We start from the raw sequence: 16,795 nt of genomic DNA, 5'->3' as shown, positions 1-16,795 counted from the left end.
CCTCCCCTCTTCCGTCCCTTCTTCCCTTCCTTCCTCTCAACCTCTCCCAAAGGGGATCTGAGACCACAGAGCTATTTCATTCTATCTGAGAGTGAGACCTTATCGTCGGTTCTCGCACAGATACATGCGGAGTCTGAGAAGTGAAACGATCACAGAAATGAACTGTTTCTCAAAGTGTTCGCTCCAGTAAGTGATAGTAAATGCACTGTAATGGTGTAGTTGAGACATATACTCCCCTACGTATCTATTTGGACAGTGAAGCTAAAACTAAATTTGCTCAATACTCCACCATTTTGGATTATGAGATCAATTGTTTCATATAAGGCGGTAGTACAGAAGGTAACCTTTTATTTGAGGGTATTTTCAGACATATCTGTTTTCACTTATCTGATTTATTAGTGACAACATACTCCGAAACAGCCAAAACAAACTACAAATGCATCCAACAGTCACAGACTTTATGTAGTCATAGCGTGCGAGGAATATGGGACCAAATACAACATTTTGGACTACTTCAATAGATATAAATTAATTTGTTCAAATACTTATGACACCTTCAAATAGGGGGACTAGACACATGAAATGCTTTCATTTATAAACGGTCAAATAGATAAGCATGTTAATACCCTCAAATAAAAAGGGACATTCTGTACTGTCACCTCATATATAAAACATTTGATCTCAAATCCAAATGCTGGAGTATAGAGCCAAATGTAAATGTTTTAGCTTCACTGTCCTAATACAGCGCTTTCAGAAAGTATTCATACCCCTGGACTTTTTCCACATTTTGTTGTGTTACAGCCTGAATTTAAAATGGATTCAACTGTGATTTTATGTCACTGTGCTACACACAATAGAAATGTTTAGATATTAATAAAAAATTCAAAGTCAAAAAGTATTCAACCCCTTTGTCGTGGCAAGCCTAAATAAGGTAACATGTGCTTAATAAGTCACATAATACGTTGCATGGACTCACTGTGTGCAATAGTAGTGTTTAACATGATTTTTGAATGACTACCACATTTTTTGAATGTACCCCACACATACAATTATCTGTTAGATCCGACAGTGAATTTCAAACACAGATTCACCCACAAAGACCAGGGAGGTTCTGTAGGTAGGTGGGGGGGGGGGGGGGGGCGGGGGGGGGGGGGGGGGGTGGGGTTGGGGGGGGGGACGGACAGACAGGCATTGAATATTCCATTGAGCATGGTGAAGTTATTAATTTGGATTGTGTATCAATACACCCACTAGCTGGAGAGGAAGGAAACCGCTCAGGGATCTCACCATGAGGCCAATGGAGACTTTAAAACAGTTTCAGAGTTTAATGGCTGTGATAGAAAACTGAACATGTTTTATTTATCTAGGCAGAACAAATTCTTATTTTCAATGACAGCCTAGGAACAGTGGGTTAACTGCCTTGTTCAGAACAACAGATTTTTACCTTGTCAGCTCGGGGATTCAATCTTGCAACCTTTCGGTTACAAGTCCAGCGCTCTAACCACTAGGCTACCTGCCGTCCCCTACAACATTGTAGTTACTCCACAATACTAAATGAAAAGAAGTAAGCCTGTAACATGCATCATGTTTGCAATAAGGCACTAAAGTAAAACTGCAAAAAAGGTGACAAAGAAATTAACTTTATGTTCTGAATACAAAGTAAGGCAATTGAGGCAAATTCAACACAACACATCACTGATTACCACTGTTCATATGTTCAAGCATGGTGGTGGCTGCATCATGTTATGGGTATGCTTGTCATCAGCAAGGACGAGGGATTCTTTCAGGATAAAAAGAAACAGAATAGAGCTAAGCACAGAAAAAAATCATAGAAAACCTGGTTCGGTCTGCTTTCCAATAGACACTGGGAGACAAGTTCACCTTTCAGCAGGACAATAACCTAAAACACAAGGCCAAATATACACTGGAGTTGCCTACCAAGACGACATTTGAATGTTCTTGAGTGACCTACAGTAGTTATAGTTGGGCTTAAACTGACTTGAAAATCTATAGCAAGACTTGAAAATGTCTGTCTAGCAATGATCAACAACCGACTTGACAGAGGCTTTAAGAATTGTTAAAAGAACAATTTGCAAATGTTGTACAATCCAGGTGTGCAAAACTCTTAGACTTACCCAGAAAGACTCACAGCTGTAATCGCTGCCAAAGGGGATTCTAGCGTGTATTGACTCAGGGGTGTGAATACTTACGTAAATGAGATATTTCTGTATTTCACTTTCAATAAATGTTCAAACATTTGTAAAAACATGTTTTCACTTTGTCAATATGGGGTATTGTGTGTAGATGGGTGAGCAAAAATTATAAATGTAATTCGTTTTGAATTCAGGCTGTAACACAACATAATGTGGAATAAGTCAAGGGGTGTGAATACTTTCTGAAGGCACTGTAAATACGTAGGGGAGTGTTTGGGCACTTTTTTTACCATTCCATATACTGTATGTAATTCATATTTATAAATATATTTTACCAAATTATTTTCGGTATGGGGCAGAAAGTAATTAGAAGTACAGTAGTATGATGAGGGTGTAATGTGCTCTACAGTTTTCTACAAATATTTTGCTGTATGCCAATAAGTCATCACAGACATATAAAAATACCAGTATTCCCTTAACGCAATTTGTTTAGCTTAATTTCGCAGTCCGTTGAAGAACAAAATAATGGTTTCAAAAGCAAGTACAAAAGTAAGAATGTGCACACAAAGACAGACAAATATGTCAATTCCTCCTCCGTCGTGGTTCAGTACCTATTAAAAAATGTGTGCTATTCTTCACATGCTGTTCTGGAAGTCACAATATTCAGCCTGAGACACGTGAACAGACAGTGTACGATACAGACCAGGGCCAGACTGTTTGGTGTTGTTGGCGTCGAGCGGTCGTCCCGGCGGCCAGACCGGGCAGATGTGGCCGCGTGGCGGCTGAATTGTGTGTGAGGTTAGGAGCATTGCGGTTGGCGAGGGTGGAAAAATGAGGCTTGGAGCGCCAGCCCCTCCTCATGAACTCCCCCCCCCCCACTCACACACGCTGGTCCAAGGCCAAGTGTTTTCAACCATGCTTAATTTAATGCATCTGCACGCAGCTACATAATAATCAGTGGTTTTTCTTCTCCACTGTTCCTGTTGAGCGTAATGACAAAGCCTGGCCTGTATTTCTCTGCAGCTTGGTAGAGCAGGCAGAAAATGTGCTGTTTGGTTAACGATGCTATACTTCTCTATAGCGGGGAGGACTCTTTTGCACAGCGTGTGTGTCCATGCGTGTGTGGAGTTTATATGCCACATTTTTTAGTAGCCTTGCTACTTCTGTCAGTTAACTCACTAAGCAGCAGCTGAACTCAATGCTGTCTCATTGGCCGAAAGACTTAATAAGACCCCTTTTTTATTTGATAGATTTCTTTCATTTATTTAACTTGTATTTAACCAGGTAGGTTAATTAAGAACAATAGTTTATAATATTCTATTTTTAGTATAGTTTACATAGTATTCTTTACCCTAACACTGCCACTGAATACTGAATGAATAGAAATAGACCTGGAGGAAATACAATACAATAGCCATTCATCATGCTAATCTTATATTAGTCAGGCTTTGTGTGTGTGTTCTGTCGTTCAGGATGATTTAAACCTAAGAAGCTAGGTCTTTTAACCTGTGGTTTATGACACTAGGCCGCTGTTCCCTGTGGAGTAAACAATGTCATAGATACTCTCCCTTTGTTGTTATTGTCAGTCACCCCGGCTCTGGATAATTATTTGGTGGAGTTATGAGATGCACTGACACTTTTCTCCTGTGTGTTTAAGGGAGACCTTTGTTCTGAGGCTGGTTGGGTGGAGTGAGGAGACATACGAGGTGGATTAATTTCACCGACTTAAGGTGTCGTGTTTCCAATGCAGTCACAGGCGATATTCCAGAGATAAAGTGTAGTCAGAACCCCAATGTCCCCAGGGCCTATTCTACAAATCCCCCCCCCCCCCCCTCCCCAAAACACACACCTTCCACGCCCCTCCTCCTTCCAAACAACAATTCCTTAGTGGAAAATCAGTGAGGAGAAAAGGAAAAAAAAACTCTCATTCACGTCTTCTCCTTGGTTAACCCTTAAAGGGACTGTTCCTCCACCATGTGCTCCAGTGGGAACGGTCGGTGATCAGATGACATTTGGTATCATCTAAGGCAGCCTGCTAATCCCCATTCTGCCTGCATCTGTTTTGCTAACGTTCCCCTAACGTTCCCCGGCGACGTCTTCCCTGTCCCTCTTACCCCTGCCGCTGTGATCTGGCAGTGCCGGCAGACAGATGGCGAGCCCCCCTAGAGGAGTGCTGGCAGGCCTGGCACAGAGCGTGGGGGGGGGGGGGGGCGGGTGGTAGAGCGTCTGGCTCAGCCAGAGCGTTCTCTATGCTCAAAGCTTTGTCAGAGCAGAGCAGCAGACTGCTGGGTAGTGTAGAGGCAGTGTAGAGTGTTGGTGTGCTGTGGGATGTATGCAGCACCCTGGTCTCTGTTACTAGTAGAAGGATAAGGCTAGAGACTTAACCATTCACTGCTGGTAGTAGAGCCTTGGTATTGGAGGAATTAGTCTATATGATTTTAAGAAATTGAGTCACGGCCTCTGTTTATATCCTCCTTTGTGTATGTGTGTGTGCGTACGTTTTTTTGAGTTTGTTTTTACCATTGGCTAGTTAATTCGGCAGATGCTTCCACATTTTCGATACGCACAAGATAAACACAAGAACTCGAGAAATCAGTAATTCACCTCAAGATGTAGTGCAGCAGTGGACAACCGTTCAGCGTGGCTGTGTGTACAGGTGGCTAATGTTATCGACCATCCTAAGTGGGTTTTGAATATTCAGTGTGTGAGGATATACTGTATGATTAAACCACCTTAAGAGCTCTTCAGTTTGCCACAGCGGCGGGGAGATTGCTCACGAGGCACTTTTTCACGATGCATTACCAAATGGATGTGTTGATTGTGTTGACTAAAGGTGCAAGGTTAGCTGGGTATTGGCTGAGATGGCTCTCCACTGGATCGTGGATACGTGCGTGTGAATAATGCATGGGATAGGAGAATGTGGGATTCATGTGTGGGGGTTTTGTGTAAGTGTACATTAAGCTGTGTGTGTGTGTGTGTGTGTGTGTGTGTGTGTGTGTGTGTGTGTGTGTGTGTGTGTGTGTGTGTGTGTGTGTGTGTGTGTGTGTGTGCATGCGCGCAAGTGTGTGTGTTATTTTTGTAGAACATTAGAGACAAGCCAGCAGCCCGTATCTTACCTTCCACAATCTCATCTAGCTACCTGAGTTTCACCATAATACTGCTACTTCCATATGGGGATAGTTAGACTAGAATATGTCTACTATAAAAGACAGAAAGGCCTCAAAGAACAGCAATGAACACTACATAGTAGCCAGTAACAACATGCATGTAACCTGTGGAATGCATGGCCCCATGGGCTAACCATAGGGAACTACTGCCTTATAAAGGGGATGTATGTAGAACAGCAAGGAATACTACATAGTAGCCAGTAACAACATGCATGTAACCTGTGGAATGCATGGCCCCATGGGCTAACCATAGGGAACTACTGCCTCATACAGTAGCTGAATGACTGCCATTTTGACATGACTCACATCCTGTAAACTAACCTCTTCTTTGCTTCCAGGTCAGATTAGAAACGTAGTACTAATTGTGATGACATTCTCCATGCTCTTTCCCGATAGTTTAACTGTAGAACGATGATCTAATGTTACTGAATGATAATGACTGTCCTATCATGTGTGTTTATGTTTAGTTACAACCAGAGCTGTAATAGTTTGGGCGTAGGCCTATTTTCTGGGGCCCAGTTTGCTCTATGTTTTCTGCTTTAGGCTTTGTTTGCATGCATGACTTTGTTTCCCTAGTGACATTGTAAAGTAACTTTGTGTAAGTGATATCAAAGTGAGTTGTGAGAGTTGTGCTACTGGCTCCGTGTCTGACTGCTAGGTTTCAATTGACAGCTCAGGATATGTGACTGGACCATGAATCAAAACGGCAGGCATTATGGCCCCAGTGGCTCTGAGGATACTTTGGGGATTGCTTGGCAAAGGTAACGTTTCCATTATTTCAAACAATCTCTCTATCACTTGTCTACAAACTGTCTGATGAAGCACACACACACGCACACGCGCACGCACACGCGCACGCACACGCACACACACACACACACACACACACACACACACACACACACACACACACACACACACACACACACACACACACACACACACACACACACACGCACACACACACACACAATATATACTGTGTAAGTGTTACCAAGTTCATTCATACCTTGATTAAAGTCTACCCTTTCAGATGTTCAGACAAAGGGTTCAACCCTTACCTTTCTGCATTCCTTTCATTGCTGCCACCACAACATACCCATAAAGAATGTGAACAATCTGTTGAACATCACTCACTATCCCAGTAGGCTCTAACCCTCCGCTCATTTGTTGTAGATACGGTGTAGTCATTATGATCATTCATAGACTGCCAGAGGAATGTCAACCAAGCAATAACAGTGCCAAATAAGATATTCGAGGTATTTGGAGTGTGTTAGGTCTTAGATACAGTAGGAGTAACATTACCTGTTCACTTGTGTGTGTTACTGGACATTATCAAGGGGTATTCTGCTATTGTCTAGCATGCCTGTGTATACTACACTGTGTGACAGGGTGCTGCAGACTTTATTTGTCTGACTGGGTCTTAGATTTATGGGAAATGATTTCTCCGTCCAAAGAATAGCTGGTCACAAATGGTTAACCAGTGATCCCTGTCTTTCTGTCTTTCTTTCTTTCTTTCTTTTATCTTATATATTTATCTTTTATTTTTGCTCCGAGCCTTAGAAAGTCCTTGGGTTGGATGGGCTGTGTGTCACGGAAAGTTAAGCACACATAAAACATCTGTTGGAGGCCTCGGCGGTGTGACAGCTCACATAAATAGTATATCTGCATCCCAAATGGCACCCTCTTCTCTATGTAGACGCCCAGCTCTCCGGCTTTGTCCTCGATCCCCACTCCTCTTCCTACTTAAAGAGACACGTACCTCTGACCAGGGCCCATAGCGGAGTAACTTTTTTTTTCTTCAATATTTTCTTCATACTCTATTTGTTTGGTTGTACTTGAGGCTCAAACTACTTTTTTAGGAGACAGTAAGCCCTTCTCTTCCACCTCCACGTGCGCCCAGCTCTCCGGCTTTGTCCTCGATCCCCACTCCTCTTCCCACTTAAAGAGACACGTACCTCTGTCAATGCTCTCTCTCGTTCTCTCTCTCGTTCTCTCTCTCTCTCTCTCTCTCTCTCCCGCTCTCTCTCTCTCTCTCTCTCTCTCTCTCTCTCTCTCTCTCTCTCTCTCTTCCCTGCTGTCTCACTCTCCTTGGAAAACGTGTTAACTTCAATTTAAACAGGGCCGTGTCTGCCAGAGAACCTAGCTCAGCGTTTCCTCATTAGTTTCCCCTTGTTCTGAAAATGGTAGAACATAACTGTATAGCTAATAGGATATAGGGAGAGACGGGTATGTGCGTGTGTGCTCTTAAAGCCTCCGTCCGGCCTACTCTGCCCTCTGTGAGGTTACAGTTTTTTTTTGAGAGCCCCTTCTCTAGGCCTCCTAATAGACCAGTGGAGGTAAGAGGAAATATGTGCCCGAGCTGCAAGGAGGCCTCTCTCTCTCTCTCTCTCTTGCTGCTCTCTCTCGCTGCTCAGACATGACTAACAGAGACTCGACTCCTGATCGTACAGTATATAGGAGCGATGAGAGCTGCAGTGAAAGAATAACACATTTCTTGTCATACATGATTGATTGATTCACGAGCACCGTCAGGATACCAAAATTCAGATTCATTCATTGCCGTATACATTTGCAGTGAAGTGTGGCTTTTAACGGTTTCCATATTTTCTGTAAGAGAGTTCATAAAATCATCAGTATTGCCTCTTGAAAGATAAGGACTTCAAGAGAGAATAGCTCAAGTTTATTGTCTTCTGTTGATTTGTCCAGAAACGAAAGCATAACGAGCTGGGTGAGCTTTAGTGTCTGTCTGACAGAAACGGAATTCAAACGTTGCCGAAGACTGCCAGGGATAGATTGCTAACTGAATCTGTAGAACACTTTAGTTGACAATAGGGAACTTGGCACTATATTGACCCTGACATGAAAGTTCATGTCACCTGCAACCTTTACTTACACCCCAGACCAAGCGATGTCTTGGTAATCTGACTCTCGGGGGTAGATGAGGTATTCCGTATTCTTCTCAGCAAAGTACCGACAGTCTAAATAACCTGGTGCATCATCCCTCGTGGACTATTGAGACATTGCATTGATTTTTCTCTTGTCTTGTCTTATCCTAATGCCTTCACTGCTCCTTCGCACTAGTAATCTCAGAGAAAGAGGAAGTATGCCGTCATTTCCCTAGCGAAGGTTTGTTCTTTGGATTGAGAATCTGAATGCACTGCTTTTAAGTGGCATTGTATGCAGATCACACGTGTTTGTATTGCCTTGCGCCCACTTCTGCGTCTTATATAGTCCCTCACAGTAGGACCCAAAATAAAACACTCCCACACTTGCATGTTGCCGTTCGACAGGAAATGGGTCAGCAATCCATTAAGATGCCATTAGATAATCTAATTCCGATGGGTTAATCCTTAAATGAAGCCCACTGGACACTGGAGCTCCGCTTGTGTGGAGGAGAATTAGTGTGATTTGGGGCTGTGGAGCTCTAAGATAGGGCTTAAGGAGGCCATGGGTAAAGGTAGGGGGTGACCATGAGGGAAGTTGCTTTTCTCATTAGGGATTGTATGTGCCCTCGTCTGAAGCCACCTGCAGACCTGTGTGGGCGAAGGGAACTTGGGCTTAATGAATGACATCCCCAACTCAAACATAGACCTCATCTTTTTAGTATACAAAGAGTCATTTGGAGAAATGGAATAGTAATATGGATTGATCAAAGAGATCCTGTAATTCTATATGTAATTGTATGGGATTGACAGTGTGATGGACTGTATAGTACCTTTTAATGTGTCTACTCTGTCTTCACCTGAGAAGGCCTTTAGAGTAGGACACGGAGTGGGAGAGAAAGAGAGGGTGTGTGTGTGTGTGTGTGTGTCTGTTAGGGAGAGAGGAGGGAAGAAGAGAATGCTGCAGGGAACTAGCCTGCTCTGAGCTTTCTTTGTTCAGCAAGGTAGGAAAAAACGTAATCTCTCATTTCCTGTCAGATGATTTTTTGGCAGGAGAGAGTGAGGGGGAGAGAGAGAGAGTTAGAGAGAGTTAGAGGCAAAGAGAGAGAGAGAGAGTTAGAGGCAAATAGAGAGAGAATGTTAGAGGCAAAGAGAGAGAGAGTGTTAGAGGCAAAGAGAGAGAGAGTGTTAGAGGCAAAGAGAGAGAGAGTGTTAGAGGCAAAGAGAGAGAGAGAGAGAGTTAGAGGCAAAGAGAGAGTTAGAGGCAGAGAGAGAGAGTGAGTTAGAGGCAGAGCGAGAGAGTGAGTTAGAGAGAGAGGCAGAGGCAAAAAAAGAGTGAGGCAGAGGCAACGTAAGAGTGAGTTAGAGGCAGAGGGTGTGTTAGATGCAGAGGGTGTGTTAGATGCAGAGAGAGGCAAAGAGAGCGAGAGTTAGAGAGTTAGAGGGAAAGAGAGAGAGAGAGCAAGAGTTAGAGGCAAAGAGAGAGAGAGAGCAAGAGTTAGAGGCAAAGCGAGAGAGAGAGAGTTAGAGGCAAATAGAGAGAGAGAGGCAGAGAGAGAGTTAGAAGCAACAACAGTTAGAGGCAAAGAGAGAGTTAGGAGCAACAATAGTTAGATGCAAAGAGAGCGAGAGAGAGAGCAAGAGTTAGAGGCAAAGAGAGAGAGAGAGAGAGTTAGAGGCAAATAGAGAGTGTGAGAGTTAGAGGCAGAGAGAGAGTTAGAGGCAGAGAGAGAGTGAGAGTTAGAGGCAAAGAGAGAGAGAGAGTTAGAGGCAGAGAGAGAGCGAGAGGCAGAGAGTGAGAGTTAGAGTTAGAGGCAGAGAGAGAGTTAGAGGCAAAGAGAGAGTTAGAGGCAGAGAGAGAGTGAGAGTTAGAGGCAAAGAGAGAATTAGAGGCAGAGAGAGAGAGTGAGAGTTAGAGGCAGAGTGAGAGTTAGAGGCAGAGAGAGAGCGAGAGTTAGAGGCAAAGAGAGCGAGAGAGTTAGAAGCAACAAGAGTTGCAAAGAGCGAGAGAGCGAGAGTTAGAGAAAGAGAGAGAGTCAGAGGCAAAGAGAGAGTTAGAGGCAGAGAGTGAGAGTGAGAGTTAGAGGCAAAGAGCGAGAGTGAGCGTTAGAGGCAAAGAGCGAGAGTGAGAGTTAGAGTTAAAAGAGAGGGAGAGAGTGAGAGAGTTAGCAGCAAAGAGAGAGAGAGAGAGAGAGAGCAAGAGTTAGAGGCAAAGAGCGAGAGAGAGAGAGAGCAAGAGTTAGAGGCAAAGAGCGAGAGAGAGAGAGAGCAATAGATAGATGCAAAGAGAGCGAGAGAGAGAGAGAGCAAGAGTTAGAGGCAAAGAGAGAGAGTTAGAGGCAAAGAGAGAGAGTTAGAGGCAAAGAGAGAGAGAGTGAGAGTTGGAGGCAAAGAAAGAGAGAGTGAGAGTTGGAGGCAAAGAGAGAGAGTGAGAGATATGAGGCAAAGAGAGAAAGAGAGTGAGAGTTGGAGGCAAAGAGAGAGAGTGAGAGAGTTAGCGGCAAAGAGAGAGAGAGAGAGTTAAAGGCAAAGAGAGCGAGAGAGAGTTAGAGGCAAAGAGAGAGAGAGAGAGTTAGAGGCAAAGAGAGCGAGAGAGTTAGAAGCAACAAGAGTTGCAAAGAGCGAGAGAGCGAGAGTTAGAGAAAGAGAGAGAGTCAGAGGCAGAGAGTGAGAGTTAGAGGCAAAGAGAGAGAGAGTGAGAGTTAGAGGCAAAGAGCGAGAGTGAGAGTTAGAGGCAAAGAGTGAGAGTGAGAGAGAGAGCAATAGATAGATGCAAAGAGAGCGAGAGAGAGAGAGAGCAAGAGTTAGAGGCAAAGAGAGAGAGTTAGAGGCAAAGAGAGAGAGTTAGAGGCAAAGAGAGAGAGTTAGAGGCAAAGAGAGAGAGAGTGAGAGTTGGAGGCAAAGAAAGAGAGAGTGAGAGTTGGAGGCAAAGAGAGAGAGTGAGAGATATAAGGCAAAGAGAGAAAGAGAGTGAGAGTTGGAGGCAAAGAGAAAGAGTGAGAGAGTTAGCGGCAAAGAGAGAGAGAGTTAGAGGCAAAGAGAGCGAGAGAGAGTTAGAGGCAAAGAGAGAGAGAGAGAGAGTTAGAGGCAAAGAGAGTTAGAGGCAAAGAGAGTTAGAGGCAAAGCGAGTGAGTTAGAGGCAAAGCGAGTGAGTTAGAGGCAAAGAGAGTTAGAGGCAAATAGAGTTAGAGGCAAAGAGAGTTAGAGGCAAAGAGAGTTAGAGGCAAAGAGAGTTAGAGGCAAAGAGAGTTAGAGGCAAAGCGAGCGAGTTAGAGGCAAAGCGAGCGAGTTAGAGGCAAAGCGAGTTAGAGGCAAAGAGAGTGAGTTAGTGGCAAAGAGAGTGAGTTAGAGGCAAAGAGAGTGAGTTAGAGGCAAAGAGAGCGAGTTAGTGGCAAAGAGAGCGAGTTAGTGGCAAAGAGAGAGACAAAGAGAGGGAGAGTTAGAGGCAAAGAGAGAGAGCGAGAGTTGGAGGCAAAGAGAGAGAGTGAGAGCGAGAGTTGGAGACAGAGAGAGAGAGAGAGAGAGAGTTGGAGGCAAAGAAAGAGAGAGAGAGAGAGCAATAGATAGATGCAAAGAGAGCGAGAGAGAGAGAGAGCAAGAGTTAGAGGCAAAGAGAGAGAGTTAGAGGCAAAGAGAGAGAGTTAGAGGCAAAGAGAGAGAGTTAGAGGCAAAGAGAGAGAGAGAGTGAGAGTTGGAGGCAAAGAAAGAGAGAGTGAGAGTTGGAGGCAAAGAGAGAGAGTGAGAGATATGAGGCAAAGAGAGAAAGAGAGTGAGAGTTGGAGGCAAAGAGAGAGAGTGAGAGAGTTAGCGGCAAAGAGAGAGAGAGAGAGTTAAAGGCAAAGAGAGCGAGAGAGAGTTAGAGGCAAAGAGAGAGAGAGAGAGTTAGAGGCAAAGAGAGCGAGAGAGTTAGAAGCAACAAGAGTTGCAAAGAGCGAGAGAGCGAGAGTTAGAGAAAGAGAGAGAGTCAGAGGCAGAGAGTGAGAGTTAGAGGCAAAGAGAGAGAGAGTGAGAGTTAGAGGCAAAGAGCGAGAGTGAGAGTTAGAGGCAAAGAGTGAGAGTGAGAGAGAGAGGAATAGATAGATGCAAAGAGAGCGAGAGAGAGAGAGAGCAAGAGTTAGAGGCAAAGAGAGAGAGTTAGAGGCAAAGAGAGAGAGTTAGAGGCAAAGAGAGAGAGTTAGAGGCAAAGAGAGAGAGAGTGAGAGTTGGAGGCAAAGAAAGAGAGAGTGAGAGTTGGAGGCAAAGAGAGAGAGTGAGAGATATAAGGCAAAGAGAGAAAGAGAGTGAGAGTTGGAGGCAAAGAGAAAGAGTGAGAGAGTTAGCGGCAAAGAGAGAGAGAGTTAGAGGCAAAGAGAGCGAGAGAGAGTTAGAGGCAAAGAGAGAGAGAGAGAGAGTTAGAGGCAAAGAGAGTTAGAGGCAAAGAGAGTTAGAGGCAAAGCGAGTGAGTTAGAGGCAAAGCGAGTGAGTTAGAGGCAAAGAGAGTTAGAGGCAAATAGAGTTAGAGGCAAAGAGAGTTAGAGGCAAAGAGAGTTAGAGGCAAAGAGAGTTAGAGGCAAAGAGAGTGAGTTAGTGGCAAAGAGAGTGAGTTAGAGGCAAAGAGAGTGAGTTAGAGGCAAAGAGAGCGAGTTAGTGGCAAAGAGAGCGAGTTAGTGGCAAAGAGAGAGACAAAGAGAGGGAGAGTTAGAGGCAAAGAGAGAGAGCGAGAGTTGGAGGCAAAGAGAGAGAGTGAGAGCGAGAGTTGGAGACAGAGAGAGAGAGAGAGAGAGAGAGTTGGAGGCAAAGAGAGCGAGAGTTAGAGACAAAGAGAGCTGGAGGCAAAGAGAGTTGGAGGCAAAGAGAGTTGGAGGCAAAGAGAGTGAGAGTTGGAGACAAAAGAGTGAGAGTTGGAGGCAAAGAGAGTGAGAGTTGGAGGCAAAGATAGAGAGAGTTGGAGGCAAAGAGAGTTGGAGACAAAGAGAGTTGGAGACAAAGAGAGTTGGAGACAAAGAGAGTTGGAGGCAAAGAGAGTTGGAGGCAAAGAGAGTTGGAGGCAAAGAGAGAGAGAGTTGGAGGCAAAGAGAGCGAGAGTTGGAGGCAAAGAGAGCAAGAGAGAGCGAGAGCTGGAGGCAAAGAGAGCGAGAGAGAGAGAGAGTTGGAGGCAAAGAGAGTGAGAGAGAGCGAGAGAGAGAGTTGGAGGCAAAGAGAGAGAGAGAGAGCGAGAGTTGGAGGCAAAGAGAGTTGGAGGCAAAGAGAGTTGGAGGCAAAGAGAGCGAGAGTTGGAGGCAAAGAGAGCGAGAGTTGGATGCAAAGAGAGTTGGAGGCAAAGAGAGTTGGAGGCAAAGAGAGTTGGAGGCAAAGAGAGCGAGAGTTGGAGGCAAAGAGAGCGAGAGTTGGAGGCAAAGAGAGCAAGAGAGAGAGCGAGAGTTGGAGGCAATGAGAGCGAGAGAGAGAGCGAGAGTTGGATGCAAAGAGAGAGAGAGCGAGAGTTGGAGGCAAAGAGAGCGAGAGAGAGAGAGAGAGAGAGTTGGAGGCAAAGAGAGCGAGAGAGAGAGAGAGAGAGAGAGAGTTGGAGGCAAAGAGACTGAGAGAGAGAGAGCGAGAGTTGGAGGCAAAGAGAGCGAGAGAGAGAGCGAGAGTTGGAGGCAAAGAGAGAGAGAGAGAGAGTTGGAGGCAAAGAAAGCGAGAGAAAGCGAGAGCTGAAGGCAAAGGGAGAGAGAGAGAGAGAGAGAGAGTTGGAGGCAAAGAGAGTGAGAGAGAGCGAGAGAGAGAGTTGGAGGCAAAGAGAGCGAGAGAGAGAGAGTTGGAGGCAAAGAGAGTGAGAGAGAGAGAGAGAGAGAGAGTTGGAGGCAAAGAGAGCGAGAGAGAGAGCGAGAGTTGGAGGCAAAGAGAGCGAGAGAGAGAGAGAGAGAGTTGGAGGCAGAGAGAGAGAGTTGGAGGCAAAGAGAGCGAGAGAGAGCGAGAGTTTGAGGCAAAGAGAGCGAGAGAGAGAGTTGGAGGCAGAGAGAGAGAGACAGAGAGAGAGAGTTGGAGGCAAAGAGAGCGAGAGAGAGCGAGAGTTGGAGGCAAAGAGAGTGAGAGTTGGAGGCAAAGAGAGCGAGAGTTGGAGGCAAAGAGAGCGAGAGTTGGAGGCAAAGAGAGCGAGAGCGAGCGAGAGAGAGAGCGAGAGTTGGAGGCAAAGAGAGCGAGAGCGAGCGAGAGAGAGAGCGAGAGTTGGAGGCAAAGAGAGTGAGAGAGCATGAGTTAGAGGCAAAGAGAGCAAGAGAGAGAGCGAGAGTTGGAGGCAATGAGAGCGAGAGCGAGAGATAGAGCGAGAGTTGGAGGCAAAGAGAGTGAGAGAGCATGAGTTAGAGGCAAAGAGAGCAAGAGAGAGAGCGAGAGTTGGAGGCAAAGAGAGCGAGAGAGAGAGAGAGAGAGTTGGAGGCAGAGAGAGAGAGAGAGAGTTGGAGGCAAAGAGAGCGAGAGAGAGCGAGAGTTGGAGGCAAAGAGAGAGAGAGAGCGAGAGAGAGAGAGAGAGAGTTGGAGGCAAAGAGAGCGAGAGAGAGCGAGAGTTGGAGGCAAAGAGAGCGAGAGAGAGAGAGAGTTGGAGGCAAAGAGAGTGAGAGAGAGAGCGAGAGTTGGAGGCAAAGAGAGAGAGAGAGAGAGAGAGAGAGTTGGAGGCAAAGAGAGCGATAGAGAGAGCGAGAGAGAGAGTGAGAGTTGGAGGCAAAGAGAGCGAGAGTTGGAGGCAAAGAGAGCGAGAGAGAGAGAGAGTTGGAGGCAAAGAGAGCGAGAGAGAGAGAGAGAGAGTTGGAGGCAAAGAGAGTGAGAGAGAGAGCGAGAGTTGGAGGCAAAGAGAGCGAGAGAGAGCGAGAGTTGGAGGCAAAGAGAGCGAGAGTTGGAGGCAAAGAGAGTGAGAGAGAGAGAGAGAGTTGGAGGCAAAGAGAGTGAGAGAGAGAGAGAGAGAGTTGGAGGCAAAGAGAGCGAGAGAGAGAGCGAGAGTTGGAGACAAAGAGAGCGAGAGAGAGAGAGCGAGAGTTGGAGGCAAAGAGAGAGAGAGAGAGTTGGAGGCAAAGAGAGCGAGAGAGAGAGAGCGAGAGTTGGAGGCAAAGAGAGAGAGAGAGAGAGAGTTGGAGGCAAAGAGAGCGAGAGAGAGAGAGCGAGAGTTGGAGGCAAAGAGAGAGAGAGAGAGTTGGAGGCAAAGAGAGCGAGAGAGAGAGAGCGAGAGTTGGAGGCAAAGAGAGAGAGAAAGAGAGCGAGTTGGAGGCAAAGAGAGCGATAGAGAGAGCGAGAGAGAGAGTGAGAGTTGGAGGCAAAGAGAGCGAGAGTTGGAGGCAAAGAGAGCGAGAGAGAGAGAGAGTTGGAGGCAAAGAGAGCGAGAGAGAGAGAGAGAGAGTTGGAGGCAAAGAGAGTGAGAGTTGGAGGCAAAGAGAGCGAGAGAGAGCGAGAGTTGGAGGCAAAGAGAGCGAGAGTTGGAGGCAAAGAGAGTGAGAGAGAGAGTTGGAGGCAAAGAGAGCGAGAGAGAGCGAGAGTTGGAGGCAAAGAGAGAGAGAGAGAGTTGGAGGCAAAGAGAGCGAGAGAGAGAGTTGGAGGCAAAGAGAGCGAGAGAGAGCGAGAGTTGGAGGCAAAGAGAGAGAGAGAGAGAGAGAGTTGGAGGCAAAGAGAGCGAGAGAGAGAGTTGGAGGCAAAGAGAGCGAGAGAGAGAGAGCGAGAGTTGGAGGCAAAGAGAGAGAGAGAGAGAGTTGGAGGCAAAGAGAGCGAGAGAGAGAGAGCGAGAGTTGGAGGCAAAGAGAGAGAGAGAGAGAGAGAGAGTTGGAGGCAAAGAGAGCGAGAGAGAGAGAGCGAGAGTTGGAGGCAAAGAGAGAGAGAAAGAGAGTTGGAGGCAAAGAGAGCGATAGAGAGAGCGAGAGAGAGAGCGAGAGTTGGAGGCAAAGAGAGAGAGAGAGAGAGTTGGAGGCAAAGAGAGCGATAGAGAGAGCGAGAGAGAGAGTGAGAGTTGGAGGCAAAGAGAGAGAGAGTTGGAGGCAAAGAGAGCGAGAGTTAGAGGCAAAGAGAGTGAGAGAGCGAGTGAGAGTTGGAGGCAAAGAGAGCGAGAGAGAGTTGGAGGCAAAGAGAGTGAGAGAGAATGAGTTAGAGGCAAAGAGAGTTGGAGTTAGAGGCAAAGAGAGTTGGAGTTAGAGGCAAAGAGAGTGAGAGAGCGAGCGAGAGTTGGAGGCAAAGAGAGCGAGAGAGAGTTGGAGGCAAAGAGAGCGAGAGAGAGTTGGAGGCAAAGAGAGCGAGAGAGAGTTGGAGGCAAAGAGAGCGAGAGTTGGAGGCAAAGAGAGCAAGAGAGAGTTGGAGGCAAAGAGAGCGAGAGAGCGAGAGAGAGCGAGAGCGAGAGTTGGAGGCAAAGAGAGTGAGAGAGCGAGAGTTAGAGGCAAAGAGAGCGAGAGAGCGAGAGTTAGAGGCAAAGAGAGCGAGAGAGCGAGAGTTAGAGGCAAAGAGAGAGAGGGAGAGAAATTAAGAGTGAGAATGATGAAGGGAAGGGGTCCAAAGAGAAGGGAGTAAGCAGGAGAAAAAAGCCCTGCCCAAATAGCCTGTGTAGATCATCTCTGGTGTTTTAACCCTTTATAGGACTGGATCTGGCTTCCAACATTTT

At 46.1% G+C, this 16,795-nt stretch overlaps 1 protein-coding gene across 2 annotated transcripts in view; it reads left to right on the top strand.

The window, feature by feature from the left end:
• LOC129835134 (nuclear factor 1 B-type-like) overlaps window positions 1–16,795 on the top strand; it is an 85,335-nt gene that overhangs the window by 60,899 nt on the left and 7,641 nt on the right. For both annotated transcript variants that reach the window (XM_055900540.1, XM_055900539.1), the window contains exon 9: window positions 5,993–6,081. In XM_055900540.1, coding sequence (XP_055756515.1) covers window positions 5,993–6,081 — 89 coding nt within the window. The remainder of the gene's footprint in view (window positions 1–5,992; window positions 6,082–16,795) is intronic.

This window comes from Salvelinus fontinalis, chromosome 36, assembly GCF_029448725.1.
Source record: "Salvelinus fontinalis isolate EN_2023a chromosome 36, ASM2944872v1, whole genome shotgun sequence".
Lineage (NCBI taxonomy): Eukaryota > Metazoa > Chordata > Actinopteri > Salmoniformes > Salmonidae > Salvelinus > Salvelinus fontinalis.
The sequence above is the reverse complement of the archived record's forward strand: the minus strand, read 5'-3'. Positions and strand labels throughout refer to the sequence as shown.